This window comes from Babylonia areolata, chromosome 23 (assembly GCF_041734735.1).
Source record: "Babylonia areolata isolate BAREFJ2019XMU chromosome 23, ASM4173473v1, whole genome shotgun sequence".
Taxonomy (NCBI): domain Eukaryota; kingdom Metazoa; phylum Mollusca; class Gastropoda; order Neogastropoda; family Buccinidae; genus Babylonia; species Babylonia areolata.
The window spans coordinates 28,724,630-28,740,097 of NC_134898.1; the positions used below are offsets into that span (position 1 = coordinate 28,724,630).

Genomic DNA, 15,468 nt, shown 5'->3' on the forward strand with positions numbered 1-15,468 from the left:
AGGCTTTTAAAACTCACCTTTCCATGCTTTGAAAAAAAAAATTCAACCCAACCTAGAACAACCATTCTTTGTCCATCCTTTCTCTTGTATTATCATTTTGCCGAATATGAAAACAAAGGAAAGTACAGAACATCAACTCTCACTGAAGGAGGACAGCATTTATTAATAGGATGCTATATCATATACTTGCCTGACTCAAATCAAATCAGCCTACCACAAAGGGTCATTTCAAGGTTGTTCCCTGACTCAAGCAAATATAAAAAATATATACAGATAAGATATCAACCAATTCAGTCGTTTCAAGCACTTAAAAGAAAAAAATAACTGAAGATGATGGAAATTTGAATATCTACCTGTTGTATCATCCGAGGTACCATCAAGTTGAGGTATATCCCCATCACTATCATCATCATCTTCCTCCTCTTCAATATCTTCCTCATCATCCCAGTCACTGTCATCCATGGCACAGTCATCATCACTGTCAACCTTGAATGGCCTGATTCCTCCATCAATGATGTAACTGCAACAGGAAACAAGTGAATCCATCCAGACATTCATTTACAAGATATTAACTTTAACTCACTCAGGACAACAAGTTTTCTCCCTTGCTTTTCCCAAAAGACTGCCCATTTGTAAGGGTTTGGGGAAAAAAAAAAAAAATACAGAGTAAGAAAATGAAACTTTCAGAACTGGTTTATTACGTGTTGGACTATTACATATATATATAAAAAAAAAAAAATCAAATTTCTCATCTTATTTTTACAGTTTTCGCATTATGTAGAAAATAATGCCAATTTTTCACCCCAAATCACCATACCTATGCTCGCTTTCTGCACTTAATTCACTTTCTTCTTAGTCCACCTCTTCAATGTCCAACCCTTCAGTTTGTAGCATTTCAAGTACTTTGGCAACACTAAAACGTTGCTGTCGCTGCCTTGTTCGCTCCACAACATTCTGAGAAGAACCCGCTTTGCTAACAGGCTGGCACGCGAGCAGATGACCAGTCGGTGACTTTGTCAGCGTGTGTGTGAGATGGGCCACACATGACAGGCTGGCCAATCATACCAATTGGTTGTTGAGTGACCCAGAATAGCACACTCTACTTTGCTAATCACAAAATCATGTGTATAGCACGTGATGGATTTTTATTTGTGGAAAATGCTACTCCATTCCGTCGTCCGAATCCGAATACATTTTATGTAGGAATGCTCACAGATTCCGTTGTCCGGAGAGAGTTAAGCAGCAAGATAGTATGGAGTGTGTGCACATGCATGTACACTAGTGTCCATGGGAGTGTGTGTGTTATGTGTATAAGTAGGCACAGGAGTGTAACAGGCAATGAGAAAAATGCCACTGACTCTCCAACAGATGTCCCTTATAAATTGTAAACAGCAGAATATAGGCACAATCTCTATACTGAAATGATTTCTGCTGTCAACTATGCTAAGACTGATGTTTTTTCTAAAAAAATTGTTGTTTAAATCACACTACTAAATATTACTGATCAATACTGAACAATGGCCCTTCTCCACAACGATAAAAGACTTCTCACTGTTCGTTTTCTGAATGGGTGGAATCAGTAACATTCACTGTCGGTAAGTCCTGATGGCTCCTTCCATGGGCAGCACACCAGAACAACCCAATGCTGGAATTTTTTTCCACCAAGCCAGCCAAGCTGTTTAACATGGAGAGTTCCGTGGTTTCACAGCCTGTGAACAAAGTTAAACAAATAAACCACTTTATAGGAACTTTTAAGCTGTCCAGTTAACACATAATATTCATTTTTAGAAACAAGAAACCTCAAAGCTAATACATGTTAAAATATTGGAAAAATACAGAAAAAGATAAGGTCCATGAAATCCCAAATTGCCAAAGTCACTTGGCACAAATCTTGAAGAAAACTTTAGAGTGTCAGGTGTCTCACCTGTTCCCATGTAAAACATGTAAATGTGTCCTGTTTTTGTCTAATGAATGAACCGGGGAGCAGAAGTGTGGGCATTTGTATATGTCTTTGTTCGTTATGCATCAAGAGCAATCTACTGCCAGTATGTCTGCGCTGTTCACCAATTTTCTGGCATACATAGTGCTAAGACACCATGGACTACATTCTGCCTCAAAGCAAATACACTGGTCATAGCTTGCTACAGTTTGACACAGTACAGTATAAGATGCCCAAGACAGAATATTCTGCTCCGAAACAACAGGAAACAGGTCTTCAATGCCAACAAATACAATTCTTCTCGTACACATTCAAATAAAGAAAACAAAATATCAATGGTATGCAAATGTAAGAAAGCAATTGGTTAACATGTGGACAGACAGAACAGCTCACTGACCATGACCACTAGGGATGATGTCAGCAGCCCTCACATCCACTTCCACTTCACACAAACTCTGGGGCTCCAAGCAGACTGAGGACAGCATCTCACTGCAACCCACACCACCATCCATTTACTGTACATATTTTCACTTGTGTGTGCTTGTGTATGTGCGTGTGCGTGTATGTGTAATGCATGAGAGAGACAGAGACAGAGACAGAGAGAGAGAGAGAGATGAATGAATAAATGACTGAATGAATATTGACCACAGCTAATTATAATTTGCTGATAAACAGACAATAGAAACGAGAGAGAGAGAGTGAGAGAGAAAGAAAGAAATATCAGATCTTCAAATGAATGATTACAGACTAATATATTTCCAGCACATGTTTTCCAACAAAATTACAGACTAATACATTTCAAGCACATATTTTCCAACAAACTATACCCCCAGTGAAGTGAGATGATTGAATCAATTTTCTTGTGAAAATTTTTTTTTCTTTTCTCTTACTTCTGCCACATTGTTTACATACATTAAGAGACTTTTAAGAGCAACAGACATGACAAAATAAAAAGCTCTCATTGGGAGTGTACTGTATTGACATGCCTGGCATAAAATCTAATAACTGAAGTTCAGGACCTTGACCATAGAACTACTGAAAGAAATACCACGAAATCTGGAGATAATTTGTGATTTGCCAATTCTCAAGCGTACAAACAATTCTTAAAAAAAAAAAAATTAAACTGAGCACTTCTCAAGCATAACAATATTTCTTTAAAAAATAGTCCAGCCAAAACAAGCTCTCAAACATACAACAGAGTATGGAAGAAACAGCCTCTCCTCCTCCACCTCTCCCCTCCCACAATCCCCACCTTGTTTCTCCCTCATACAGTTGTTTTAGCTCATGCATAAATGACTCTGGAATACTCCTGTTCACCCTCCCTCTCTAACAGCTGTCTGGGAACCCCACCTGGGCATGTTGTCCACAGCCCAGTGCAGAGCTGGGGGTGTTGTTGTGGAACAGGTGTGACAGGTTTGACACTGGGAAAGGCTTGTCGCAGATAGGACATCACCAAAGCTGATCCACTGGACCGACGCCAGATCACTGGCTGGATGGCAAACATCCCCTTCGGTCAGCCTGCACCCTTGATCCCCTCCACCTGAGAGATAAACAGCTGGTTGTCTGTCATATCTCACGTTTTTTTCTTCTTTTTTTTTTTTATCTGTTAAGAGTGCTAATCGGGTATCTACACATATTTGAATAAAATATCTCTCCCATTTACAAATTATAGTTTTGACACAAGTTTCCAAATAAATCTGGCTTAATCTTGGTTACTTACTATGACTCACTTGTGCAGACCTGGGTATGGATCCATTTTGTTGTCGAAGGATCTTCACTTGATCTGCGCCAGTGAGTCACAGTACGGTATGATGGGAATGAAATAGAAACTTTTCCACCTTGGTATCAAAATCACAATGTTCAACAATCATGTTGTGTGTCACACTCTGAACAAAATAATTTGAACAGATCATACTGTCCTAACATCAATGTCACAGCTTGATCTCTGTCAATTCCTAAGTAAAATTGTAAACATATATATACAGTCCCTCCAATCTTCTCTCCCCCCACCTACTCTCCCCCACCACCAACCTACAAACACAATCATTCCCAGAAAAGTCAACCTTTGCTATACAAACTCATCTACTCTTAATTTTGCTTTAAGGGAATTTTGACATTTACAAAATCCAAAAATTAACAAGTCATATGCTTTGGAATTCCTAAAATATATAAAAAATGACCCATAAATGTTATTCTCTTCAACGGAGTCATCAATAACTTTTTTTTCATTAATAACTTAACATTTTCAATAAATTTACCTTCAGGTGTCTTTCTGAGCAATCTTAACTTGAAAGCCGAAAGATGCAAATGGCTCACATCATGAACATGACGGTCAATGATAAACTGAAACAAAAAAATTGCAACACAACATGTCAGTGGATGGCAAATCAAGCTCTTTATGCTACTGGCCAGAAATTATAAATAACACCAGGATTACTGACATATCTAGCATGTTTGTTTTAAGCAGTTTTATTAGAAAGACTGGGAAAAGCAACTGGATTCCAGCACATTGTATCTATATATTTGAAATATTTTTAGTAAACAACATCAGTTATAGTATCTAACATGCCTGCAGAATGGGGAGTTTGTATTATACTCCCTGTTTAGTTAAATACACTTACCAAGTCAAACAGGTGTAAACCAGACCTATCAATTTTCTCTGTGTCAGCCAAATTTTACGGCTAATACTAAGAATCATCAGCCAAACCCACTGTCTGCTCAGCCAATCGGCCTAAATGTTCCATGGAAACCAATCAACCTACGTTCCTTCAAATCTGGCCTCCACTGGGTATGTCTTCGTCAGACACAATGCTCACAAACATCCTCTGCAACGACCCTATGATGGCCCGTATCGCATCATCAGCACCAGTGACAAGTATTACACCATTGACATTAAGGGCCGTTCAGAGAAAGTGTCAGTGGACCGTCTGAAAGCTGCATTCGTCACCCAACTCACAACTACAGGAAACAAGACTGTGCTTTCACCTGGTGCTAGAGTTCCACCATCATCAACACAGCCAGTGAACTCTGAAGCAAAGGCCATGAAAGCACCCACTCAGACTGTGCGTTCACCGTCTCCTGTCAAAAACCCCTCGTGTGTCACGACCCGCTCTGGGCGCATCTCCCGCTTTCCTCCAAGATTTCAATGACAATTGTTTCAGTTTTGATGTTTTCTGTGTTTTAATTGCGCTTCGTACCATACATTATGTACTGTGCTGGGAGGGGGGTAATGTAGGGACAACTTCACCTCAAGACTTTAACTTTAAGTGTTACGTTTTCTTAGTTTCCTTAGTTACATGTTTGGAGTTCTTTCCCTTTGTTGGTTATCATCTAGCAACGATCACGATCGTTACAGGCTATCTGATCTGAATTATTAAAAACTTCAGATTATTATTGCAACTTGCATCTTTTGGCTTTATAATTTTGAGAACGCTAAAACACAAACAATTCTGTGGCAAACAAAGAATGCCCCAAGTGTGAACCTCAACAAGTACAGTGGGAACGTACAGGCAAGCATTATCTAACCAAACAGAGTATAATGAAACTCCCAATTTTGGTGCCATATACTGTACCATGTCAAACTGATGCAGAACTAAAAGCTACAGGAGGGCAAAGCCTTATACTAGGTTCCATAGGGAGACTCATTAACAGTTGTGTTAGCCATAACAAAGGAATTTCTTTGGGAACCATCAGCCCTGGTCATTCGGAATTCCAAGAGATACTGATGAGGGGAATACCCAGATGCAAGGACGCTGCCTCCAGAATGTGTCATAGAGGCACAGAGTGCTGAAAGGCTACCAACGTGGCAATGGCCAGCACCTCATGAACTCTCAGATTCAAGTGAAATATCTCTCTGGGCCTGAGAGTGGGCTCAAAATGACCTGAGAAACCCAATGACAAAAGGTGCCAGCATCAAAGTCTGTTTGTAGTTCTCACTGTTCAAAAAGAGAAGATTGCTTATTTAGCTTGTATAAACATGCAGAAGAAATTAAAGATTCCTTAAACCATGTATACATTCACTGGGTTATCAAAACATAAAACCACCCAGCATGTACCCACCCCTGAAAACAGAGATAGAGTAGGGATTACACACACACACACAAAAATACTTGTTAAAGGAGTAACTATGAGTTACACACCAAGTACAAATTGGAATCAGAACAACCAGATACCGAAAACACAGAGTACCTATCTAATACCTGAACACACTGTGCACAAACCCACCTGTAGGAAAAATGGTATGTCAGCACCCCAAGGTTGGAAACGGGTGTTCAACACAGCACCATCTTGCAACAAGTGTGCTGCTCTGAAATAAAAAAAGAGATAACATTGGATTTCTTCCTTGCTAACATAGATAAATGTGATTTGGTCTGAAATGTTTTACACACATATTACACACTATGCCAGAGTAATTTTTCAGCTATAAGCTTTTGGGGTTTTTGTGCAACTGTGCTGTTATGCACAGTCATTGAAATGGGGATATCAGAAAAGGTCCTCACTTTGCTGTCATGCTAAGGTTGCTATAGACAGATGCAGTTTCAGAAAAAATGCTATGTTAAAGAAGGTTGCTATAGACAGATGTAGTTTCAGAAAAAATGCTATGTTAAAGATTATCTCTCAAACACACACACACACACACACATGAACAATATGTTTCTGCAATTACTTTGTTAACTGAAGTCAACCAAAATGCATATGTGACAGATCGAACAAGTTCTCTTGTAACCAGCACCAGCCAATAAATAAGTAACTGGAATACAGAATATCACCCAACAACACTCTTGGTAAATATCACATGTGTATTATTACGTAAAAATAACTAAATATCAAATCTGTACCTGCGTGCACAGTCCATTTTTCACACCTATCAAGAACGTTATTCAACACCAAGAGTAACAATACAGTTAATTAAAGTCACTCACTTGAGCACAATGTCTGGGTCATAGAAGCAAACTTTCATGAAAACTTGTATTTCTTTATTTTCAGTCTTCAACCTGAAACAAGATTATCACCATTTATGGACATTATGATTAACATGAATGATATACGGATTTTTTTTCTTAAATGTATTAATTCATTTGATGTCTTTTTTTTTCTTCTTCTTTTTTAATAGTCTCATAAAACTGAGCATAATACTGGATTAGCACACACACACCAATATCACAATATAAAGTCAATGATACAACATGCTTAAAATTTTTTTTTTTAACTAAAACACCTTCCTCTTACTGGGAACTGACCAATACAAGTAACATTTTACACACAAGCTCTGAATGTAATATTGTATAATAAACAAACATATCATTACCCTTTGCTAACATAACACATTAAACAAGCAAGAAAATAATGAAAAGTATTTGAAGAAAAGAACAAAATAAAAAGAATATTAAACAAGATATTCACTATCAAACAAAATGAAAGCATATATAATGAAAGCATGTGCTGTTACATTGTATCACCACCTGCAGACTAAATCAATGAATTTTGCTTTCTAAATTTCATAAGCTAATGGAAAACAGAAAAGAAGTTATCAAAAATTTGTTCTGGTTCTGGTCAGCTTTCCCTTCCACTCTTTTTAGAGAATTTACTGTGGTTAAGAGTGAACTGGATACTAGTAACCTTTACACCTTACTAATTACACCCTGTCCATAAACCATTTCATTTATATGCCTGAATCCCATAATAAGGTCATCAATAGCTTATGTATATCATTTACAATATCAAATCTGAGTGACATATATTCAGACCAATATATGCTCAGAACAATGAAACAGTTTCCAGCCACTTTTTCAATTATAGGTTAGGAATAAGGAGCAGTCTCAATGAATAAAAGCCCTGTCTTTCTTTTTTTCTAACCCTTATTCTGTCAATGTTAAGCACTTGTCAATTGTCACATGAACAAACACTGATCATAAATGTACCAAACAGATATGCTTGAGTGCATTAAATGCATATGACTATGACTGTATGAACATGCCAGCAAAGTAGCATGCATGAACTAAATCCACACACAAACATCCAAAGACAAAAAAGACAACACACACACACACACACACACACACCACATGCACACATTTCAACATTCACAATCATTGTAACCCATTATGCTCACAACTTTACTTATGTAAATACTACACCCAAAATGATGCAGAGACAGAGGTAGGTACAGAGTAGACGAAGAAAATCTATGCAAGCAAATCAGAGCCAGTCTCTCCACCTCAATGTCAAGCCATGAACGATCACCAGGGGGCAGGGGGAACCCAAAGTCTGTGCCAAACTGTTCTTCCCTCAGCCTAGATCTGGACACTCACTGGGTGTGGAGGGTGCAAAGAGAACGGAGACTGGGAGGGTGGGGAAAGAGACGGGGAGGAAGAAGAGGGGAAGAGGGGGAGAAGGACAGGAAAGGAGGGGGAGGAAGAGGAGGAGGAGGTGGAGAAAAGGAGGGGAAGAGGGAGAGGCAGGGAAGAGAAAAGGGTGGGCAGGCAGGCAGCAATCAATAAGCGGAGGGCTGGCAGAAGGGCTGAGCTATAGGTCTGTGCCAGCCGGGGCCGGAAGTGCTCAACAGATAGGCCAGCCAGTGTCACAGACCCCTGATCAATATGGCCCTTTCTAAAGCCATCAGACCGGCTAGAAATTAGGCGGAAATACCTACCCACGCAGACTTGCCATGGCAGTGAATGGTGTTTCCGCCTTACTTTCACAACCATTCCTAACCATGACTGCTTCATGATATTTTTCACCAAAATACACTAAATATATCATTCACTTTAACTTGGGTCATATTTTCAAAACTATGCTCTCTTTTTTTCTTATTTGTCCCAGTGATTTTTTTTTTTTTTTTAAATGGATAATTTTATTATAGATCAGTCAAACATGGAATGTATTATAAAATATGCGGTATTCAGTTCATCGTAAGTCATTAGATAAAACAAAGGGAGAAATAAGACCTACACATGCATGATCCAATCTAATCGGGTTACTCACTTACTGTGTAAAAACTACAAGTAACTCACTAACTGAAAAACAAAATTTAATTGAAAAAAAACCAAACAAACAAAGAAACAAAAGCTGACACAACAAAATATTAACAGAATAAAATACAAAAATGAAAATGCACTGTCAAAAAGAAAGTAGTAATGTCACAAATTATAACAGCAAATAAGAGAATTAACAACTGATCCCAACTGAAAGTGCTGACACCATCTTCAATGTACAGAATGTACAAACTTCAGAAATAAGAGGATCAATGTTCAACTGCTGGATTGGTTACATTAAACAGGGTTTTGAAAAAGCATATATATAAGAATTCTTTCACAACACTTCCCCATTTGTTTCATAGTAACGTTCTGTTGACTGATACAAGTAATAGTAATATATACTTAAATAGCACCTGCTGAACTATACTGCCCAGTGCCTGCACCATAGAATACCACCACAGACCAACATCAGACGACCTGACCCTTGGAGTGAAAGCTAAAGGGTTGTTAAAGTGAACTAAACTAAGAATACTGCCACTGATCTGTAATTATAAGGGATGAGAAGAAACGACATGAAGGGTCTTCACATAATCAAAGAATTCATCATGTTCTATTCCCTCTTTTCCTGTCTCCTCCCTTAGAACTCCTCCCTCCCCACCTCCATCTCAACTCTTTTAACATGCTCCTCCATCACTGAACTTGCTACCCATAGTAGTTGGACAAAACAAAATATGGTAAACAATGGATAACTCCTAAACAGACAAATATCAGAACTTTATATCTGATCTGATATTGTGTGAATGTTTGAATTAAATATGCAGGCACTCTACAGATGGTAAATCGTGTTTCTTTGTTCTCATCAATTTTTTTTTTTAACACTGCCTGCCCTGTTCACTCACACACCCTCAACAGAAAACATTGCCCAATATGTGACTCTATAAAAGCACTGTTTCTGAGTGAGAGATTTACAATCTGTGAAATTCTTTTCACATGTATACCATTTCTGCATGGCATGAGGAACCTTAACATGGTGTTAAGTTCTGTGCTGACAGACCTGCCAGAGATAAGGGAGATGCTGAAGACATGGTGAGTGTTGGTGGTGCTGCGACCGATAGCTGATCTGATGGCATCCTCCAGTCGAGCAGCAAACCTGTGCAGATAGTTGTCATCTGCTTTGGCTCTACTGAGAGGGACCAACAGGTAGGGAAACTGCCCATGAATGTGCACACACGTTTTCTGACCTGAAAGTCATGATAATGACCATTTTTATTCACTATGAAGGCAGTTACTTCAGAACAAATATCATTTATTCACCTGTTCACCCCATTCTCTCTCTCTCTCTTCCTCTCTCTTTTGAGCATGCACGCACACACACGCACACACACACACACACACACAAATAAAGAAACAAAAAGAAGCTATCAATGAAACTGAAATGGCATTAAAAAGAAATTTTGTCAAGCTTTTTTATCAACTGTTATTAATAGCAATGATGTAAAGCAAATGAAGAGTTGAGTATTAATTATTATACAGTGACATTTCCTCTTTCTCAGTTTCTCACTTTCTGTCAACAAGTCTTAACACAGACAAAATAAATTTGTGGTCTCTTCCACATAATAGTGATATATAGACACTGCACACATGCATGAATGCTCACAGGCAATGTGTAAACACCCCCACACAATATAATTCACACAAGTGCAAGCAAACACACACACACACACACACACACACACACCTGCTGGCGTGGTACCAAGGACGCACAGCACAGGCACCCTGCAAGCCTCAATGGACCAGAACGATGAGTGCAGCACATCCCAGCCCGGCTGAGGTTTACATTGATAATGGCCGATGGTGTCGATGTGCAGGGTAAACATTTCCCTAGGAGCTTGCCCTCTCTCCACTCTTGTTCTGGCTGCCAATAATTCTATTGCTATTCCAGGGCAAACTTCAAGAGTTCTGCCAGCTGTAATTCTGGCCCTCCACTTTTATTCCTCACAGCAAAGACATCCTGCATGACAAAAAGTAACCCCGTGATAACATGGCTGGAAATATATATATTATACATATAAAAAAACAACCATGCTGTGCATGTTAATCATGTTTATTTTTAAACAATAAACTATATATACAAAAAATCATACACATTATGTTGACTCTCCATCTCTGCTACCAATCTATTATCTCCCTTCATCTTTCTGTTGTGTATGCATAAATCATTTGAATGAGTGAGTGTGCAGGGGAGGAAGGGGTGAGGGTAAGGGGCAAACATTTGTATACATATAATGATATATATATACGTGTGTGTGTGTGTGTGTGTGTGTGTGTGTGTGTGTGTGTGTTGGAGTCCAGGCCATATTTTCCGCAAGCTGGACTGGTGCAAAAACATATGCCTTAAATTGCAAAAGATCAAATGACCCTTTCACCTGACTGAAAAATGCAGTCTTTCGACACTGTAATTTACACAGTTTGTCTATGTCAGCAGCCAACTTTGTTGACTTCAAGAATCCAGAGTTGAAAGACATACATGTAGTTGAAAGACATACATGTACAGCTGTCAAGAAGAGAAAATAAATCCTGCTTTTCACATCTGTCGCTCAAACAACACACTTCTCATAAGTGTGAAAAATATTCAAACACATGTAACACATGTACACTTATACCTGCACTGTAAACAAGCTATCTGAGTATTTACGAAAGACAGAACTTTTAGAAGCATTTCAAAACAGAAGAGGCTAACATCCTTCTTCAATCTCTGCCATAGATAATGAACACAGCACATATCATGAGCCAACAGTGAACGGAAAAAACTACATTGAAACATGACCTGCTAAATCAGTAAATGTGAAAAAGAAATTTTAAACAATATAAAGGCTGTACAACATACTGTAACCTTTAGTACAACTACAAGACCTGCTAAATCATAAATGTGAAAAAAAAAAAGTTGTTTTTCTCATTTTCTGATTCAACTTTTCCCACCCCCTTATCCTCCTTATGGTTTTTTTATTTCAGTTTTCAGAAGTCTGACTTTCTGGGTGACTTTGAAGCAGCCCTTTGCAGACACTGCATGCTTTTTAACCATAGATCTTCCAACATGAATTTGAAACCAATACTCCCTTTTCCATAATCTTTTCTTTTTTATGGCAACATTTGATATTGTGGATCCACTCAGTCTGTCTCATTATCAATTTCTCCATCTTTCACTTCTAGTTCTGCAAGGTTCAGCAAAGGGGCCACCAAGGCTGAATTTTAAGTTGATGGTCTGAAAACATTTTTCATTCATGCTTGAACTCAAAGGTTTACTGAAAAGTTAATTTAACTATGGGTGGCAGTCACCACAAATACAGTAAAACATGCATCAAAGGCTACAAAAAATGCAAGCAAATATGATTTGTGCTCCTACTCTGAATGTGGTGACTGTCTCTGAGCCAAAAGACTGATGTTGGTGAAAATACATAATCATTAGCACAATTACTATACTGCTACTGTGCTAGGTTCCAATGTATGTGTTTTTATGATTCAAATATCCTGGAAACATTTGCAAGTAGTGTGGTGATATAACTGAATGATATATTTGGCAAAATTCATGCCACACAGTGGCTGAAAACAGTGCTCACTTTTGATTTCTGAAGTTTATGGTGAGTCTAGGATTTCACAAGCCCCACATGTTACCCCTACACACTTTCCATGTCTATCTGTTTGTGTGTACACATAGATCTACCTTTATAAAATATCGCTGATATAAATTATAAAGTGAATTGATGAAGTATTGCCCTGCAAGAAATTTACACACACACACACACACACACACACACACAGTCACACACATGCACATGCATACATACATGCATGCATGCACGCACACACACATACACACACACATTTATATCATAAATAAATGCTCTCACAACAATGCTAAAACTTAAAGTATGAATACTTTCAATGGATTAGCTTTCTTTCTCTTCAGCAATTGGGCATTCACTGTTTGTTGCTCTTGTTTTATGTGGGTTTTCTGTTTGTTCATTTGTCTGTTGTTCTGGAGGGGAGGGGGGGGGCTACAAATTTGTGTAAGTTCAACAGTTTCACTGTTGTATGAACACAAACACGCAATAACCTGGGAAGCCATGACATGAGCAGATAGAGAAACAAACAAAACAGGAAAAAAATGGGAAAAAAGAGGAAAAAAACCCTTTGAATTAACATCCACACCCATCCCCCACCCCCCAAAAAAGGAAGCAAGAAAAGAAGTCACACTACTGTTACTGCTAAAATACCACAAAAATATGCCATTGAAGATAAAATTTCCCTTCAAGAATGGAGATTTTCCCCATCACCCTTGTGATGTTCAGACATGTTTGTGCAGTTACCCCTTTTGTGTGATCACTGTACAAGAGAGGAAAAAATACACACATTAACTTAGGATCCTGAAATCAATCCCTGAGTTCAGTTGGTTATCGAAGCACAGAAATTTATACGTGACAGAAAGAATCATCAGCAAGGTGATGTTCACCATAAAGTAGAAAAAAAAGTTATTGCCTACGAACTGATGAAATATTATCTACATTAACAGACTTTAATCCTATGAAGAATTCAAGACTGCTATCATAACACACACACACACACACACACACACACACACACACACAACTTCAAAATATCATGACAGAAAGAGGTGTGGGAGTAGAAGAGGGGTGTCATGAAACCATTACTATTCTGTTGATTGAATTTATCTTCTTCCTGGTTTATTTTCAGAAGGCAGAAAAGTGTCCTAACTGCAATCACTGTTGTCCCAATATAAACAGATTATAGAATAATAAAATAGATAAATAAATAAACAAAGCAGCAACCTTGTTTTCACTGCATTGAGAAAAGTATTTTGATAGATTAATTAAAAACTGCTGGTAATCATAATGCAATGAAATGAAACTTTGAAAAGTAAACAAATGAATGAAAAGCCCCATACATAATATTCACAGTCCTCAGCAAAAATCAAATCAGTAATAAACTGAACAATTTCACACACACACACACACACACACACACAATCATAACTGATAAAGGGTTGGGGTGTTGTTGTTGTTTTTAAATACAAATAATTAGTTCTAGAATGGAATATCACTTTTCCATAAGTAAAAATAATCCACACCAAATCATAACAATGATACTATAATATAAAAAAAATAATAATAATAATAAACGTCAAATATCGTAGGGTTAGCAAAAAACTGACAAAATATCTTAATGACCCATCATTACAGCAAGTTTTAAAGCAGAACTTATTTTGGAACCATGCAGTTTTGGGGTACGGAACTAAAACAAAAAAACGCAGATGACGAAAAAGAAAGAGATTCAGATATCTGATTAAAATATGTACCCACAGAACTTCTTAGTCTTTCATTAAAGTTTATAACACAAAATCAAAACCCAACTATCATTTTTCTTGTAATTGTTGTTTTAACGATTCTGCTTTTGCTTTGATTAGACCACATCAACAACGTTGACCACCAACCAAGAAAGCGTCTGCTAGCCCTTCTGTGCACATTGTGATTTGTCTTCACATCTGCCAAAACTGACACAGATTGCCGCACCATTCCAAGCACGCGTTACGTATCCTTTATGATAAGAATCAACTATGGTTCAAACTGATGATTGCACAAATAATGAATACAGAAAAAGGAAGAGAGGAGAGCTTTTGAAAGGCGTCGTCAGCCTTTCTGTGAGGGGTCAGGTCTGCGAGCACAGCAGACGTGAAACGAGATCAGTCTACCAGCGCTTCGATGACGCGCACCCAGACTGTGTGCGTCTTCTCCGATAAAATTCAACGAAATCAAAGACATCGACATAAACGGATACATACCTGGAAACAAGATGGTACAGTGCAACTTTTGTTAATCCAGTTTTTCGCATTTGGTCTGTAAATTTGTGGAATTCATTTTATTTCACATGCAGGTCAAGCAGCGCCCTCTGCAAAACAAAGAATGAAATGGCGGACAAATATGTCGTGAATAATTTTGTATTTACCTCCCTTAGACCGCATGCCACCATCACATCCAGGGCATTCACGATTTACATAGTGTGCGCGTGTATGTTAGTGAAGACATGATAAAATGCACGAGAAGACGAATGCAAGTGTGTGAGTGTGAAATGCAAGTATTTGTCAATGATGTGTTGGAATATGGCCATTGTGTCTGGCAACCCTTTCACAAAACACTATGTAGTGACATCGAGGACGTCCAGAGGCGAGCAACAAAACTCCTGGGCCCACTGATGGAGAAGCCTTACCCCGAGAGACTGAAACTGCTGGGGCTGCCAAGTCTGGAACACCGGAGGCTGCGAGGGGACATGATCGAATTATTCAAATACCTTCACGGGCATTACGACGCACAGAGGCCAGTGTTCCAGTCGTCACTTAGTGGGAACCTCAGAGGCAACACCCTAAGACTCCAAAAACAACGCTTTCGCCTTGATGTCAGGGGGAATTATTTCTCTAACAGAGTAGTGACACAATGGAACGGGCTCCCAGACTCCGTGGTCCTGGCGCCATCAGTCAAC

General features: G+C 38.5%; 1 protein-coding gene across 1 annotated transcript in view; it reads right to left on the reverse strand.

Moving 5' to 3' along the window:
• LOC143297738 (uncharacterized) overlaps positions 1-14,871 on the reverse strand; it is a 31,478-nt gene extending 16,607 nt beyond the window's left edge. Inside the window, exons 1-10 of the mRNA XM_076610187.1 lie at positions 14,774-14,871; positions 10,655-10,927; positions 9,971-10,157; positions 6,862-6,933; positions 6,164-6,245; positions 4,198-4,282; positions 3,290-3,479; positions 2,337-2,428; positions 1,553-1,709; positions 354-520 (exon numbers count right to left, since the gene is read on the reverse strand). Of these exons, the coding sequence (XP_076466302.1) occupies positions 354-520; positions 1,553-1,709; positions 2,337-2,428; positions 3,290-3,479; positions 4,198-4,282; positions 6,164-6,245; positions 6,862-6,933; positions 9,971-10,157; positions 10,655-10,793 (1,171 nt within the window). The 5' untranslated portion in view covers positions 10,794-10,927; positions 14,774-14,871. The remainder of the gene's footprint in view (positions 1-353; positions 521-1,552; positions 1,710-2,336; positions 2,429-3,289; positions 3,480-4,197; positions 4,283-6,163; positions 6,246-6,861; positions 6,934-9,970; positions 10,158-10,654; positions 10,928-14,773) is intronic.
• Positions 14,872-15,468: the final 597 nt, after the last annotated feature.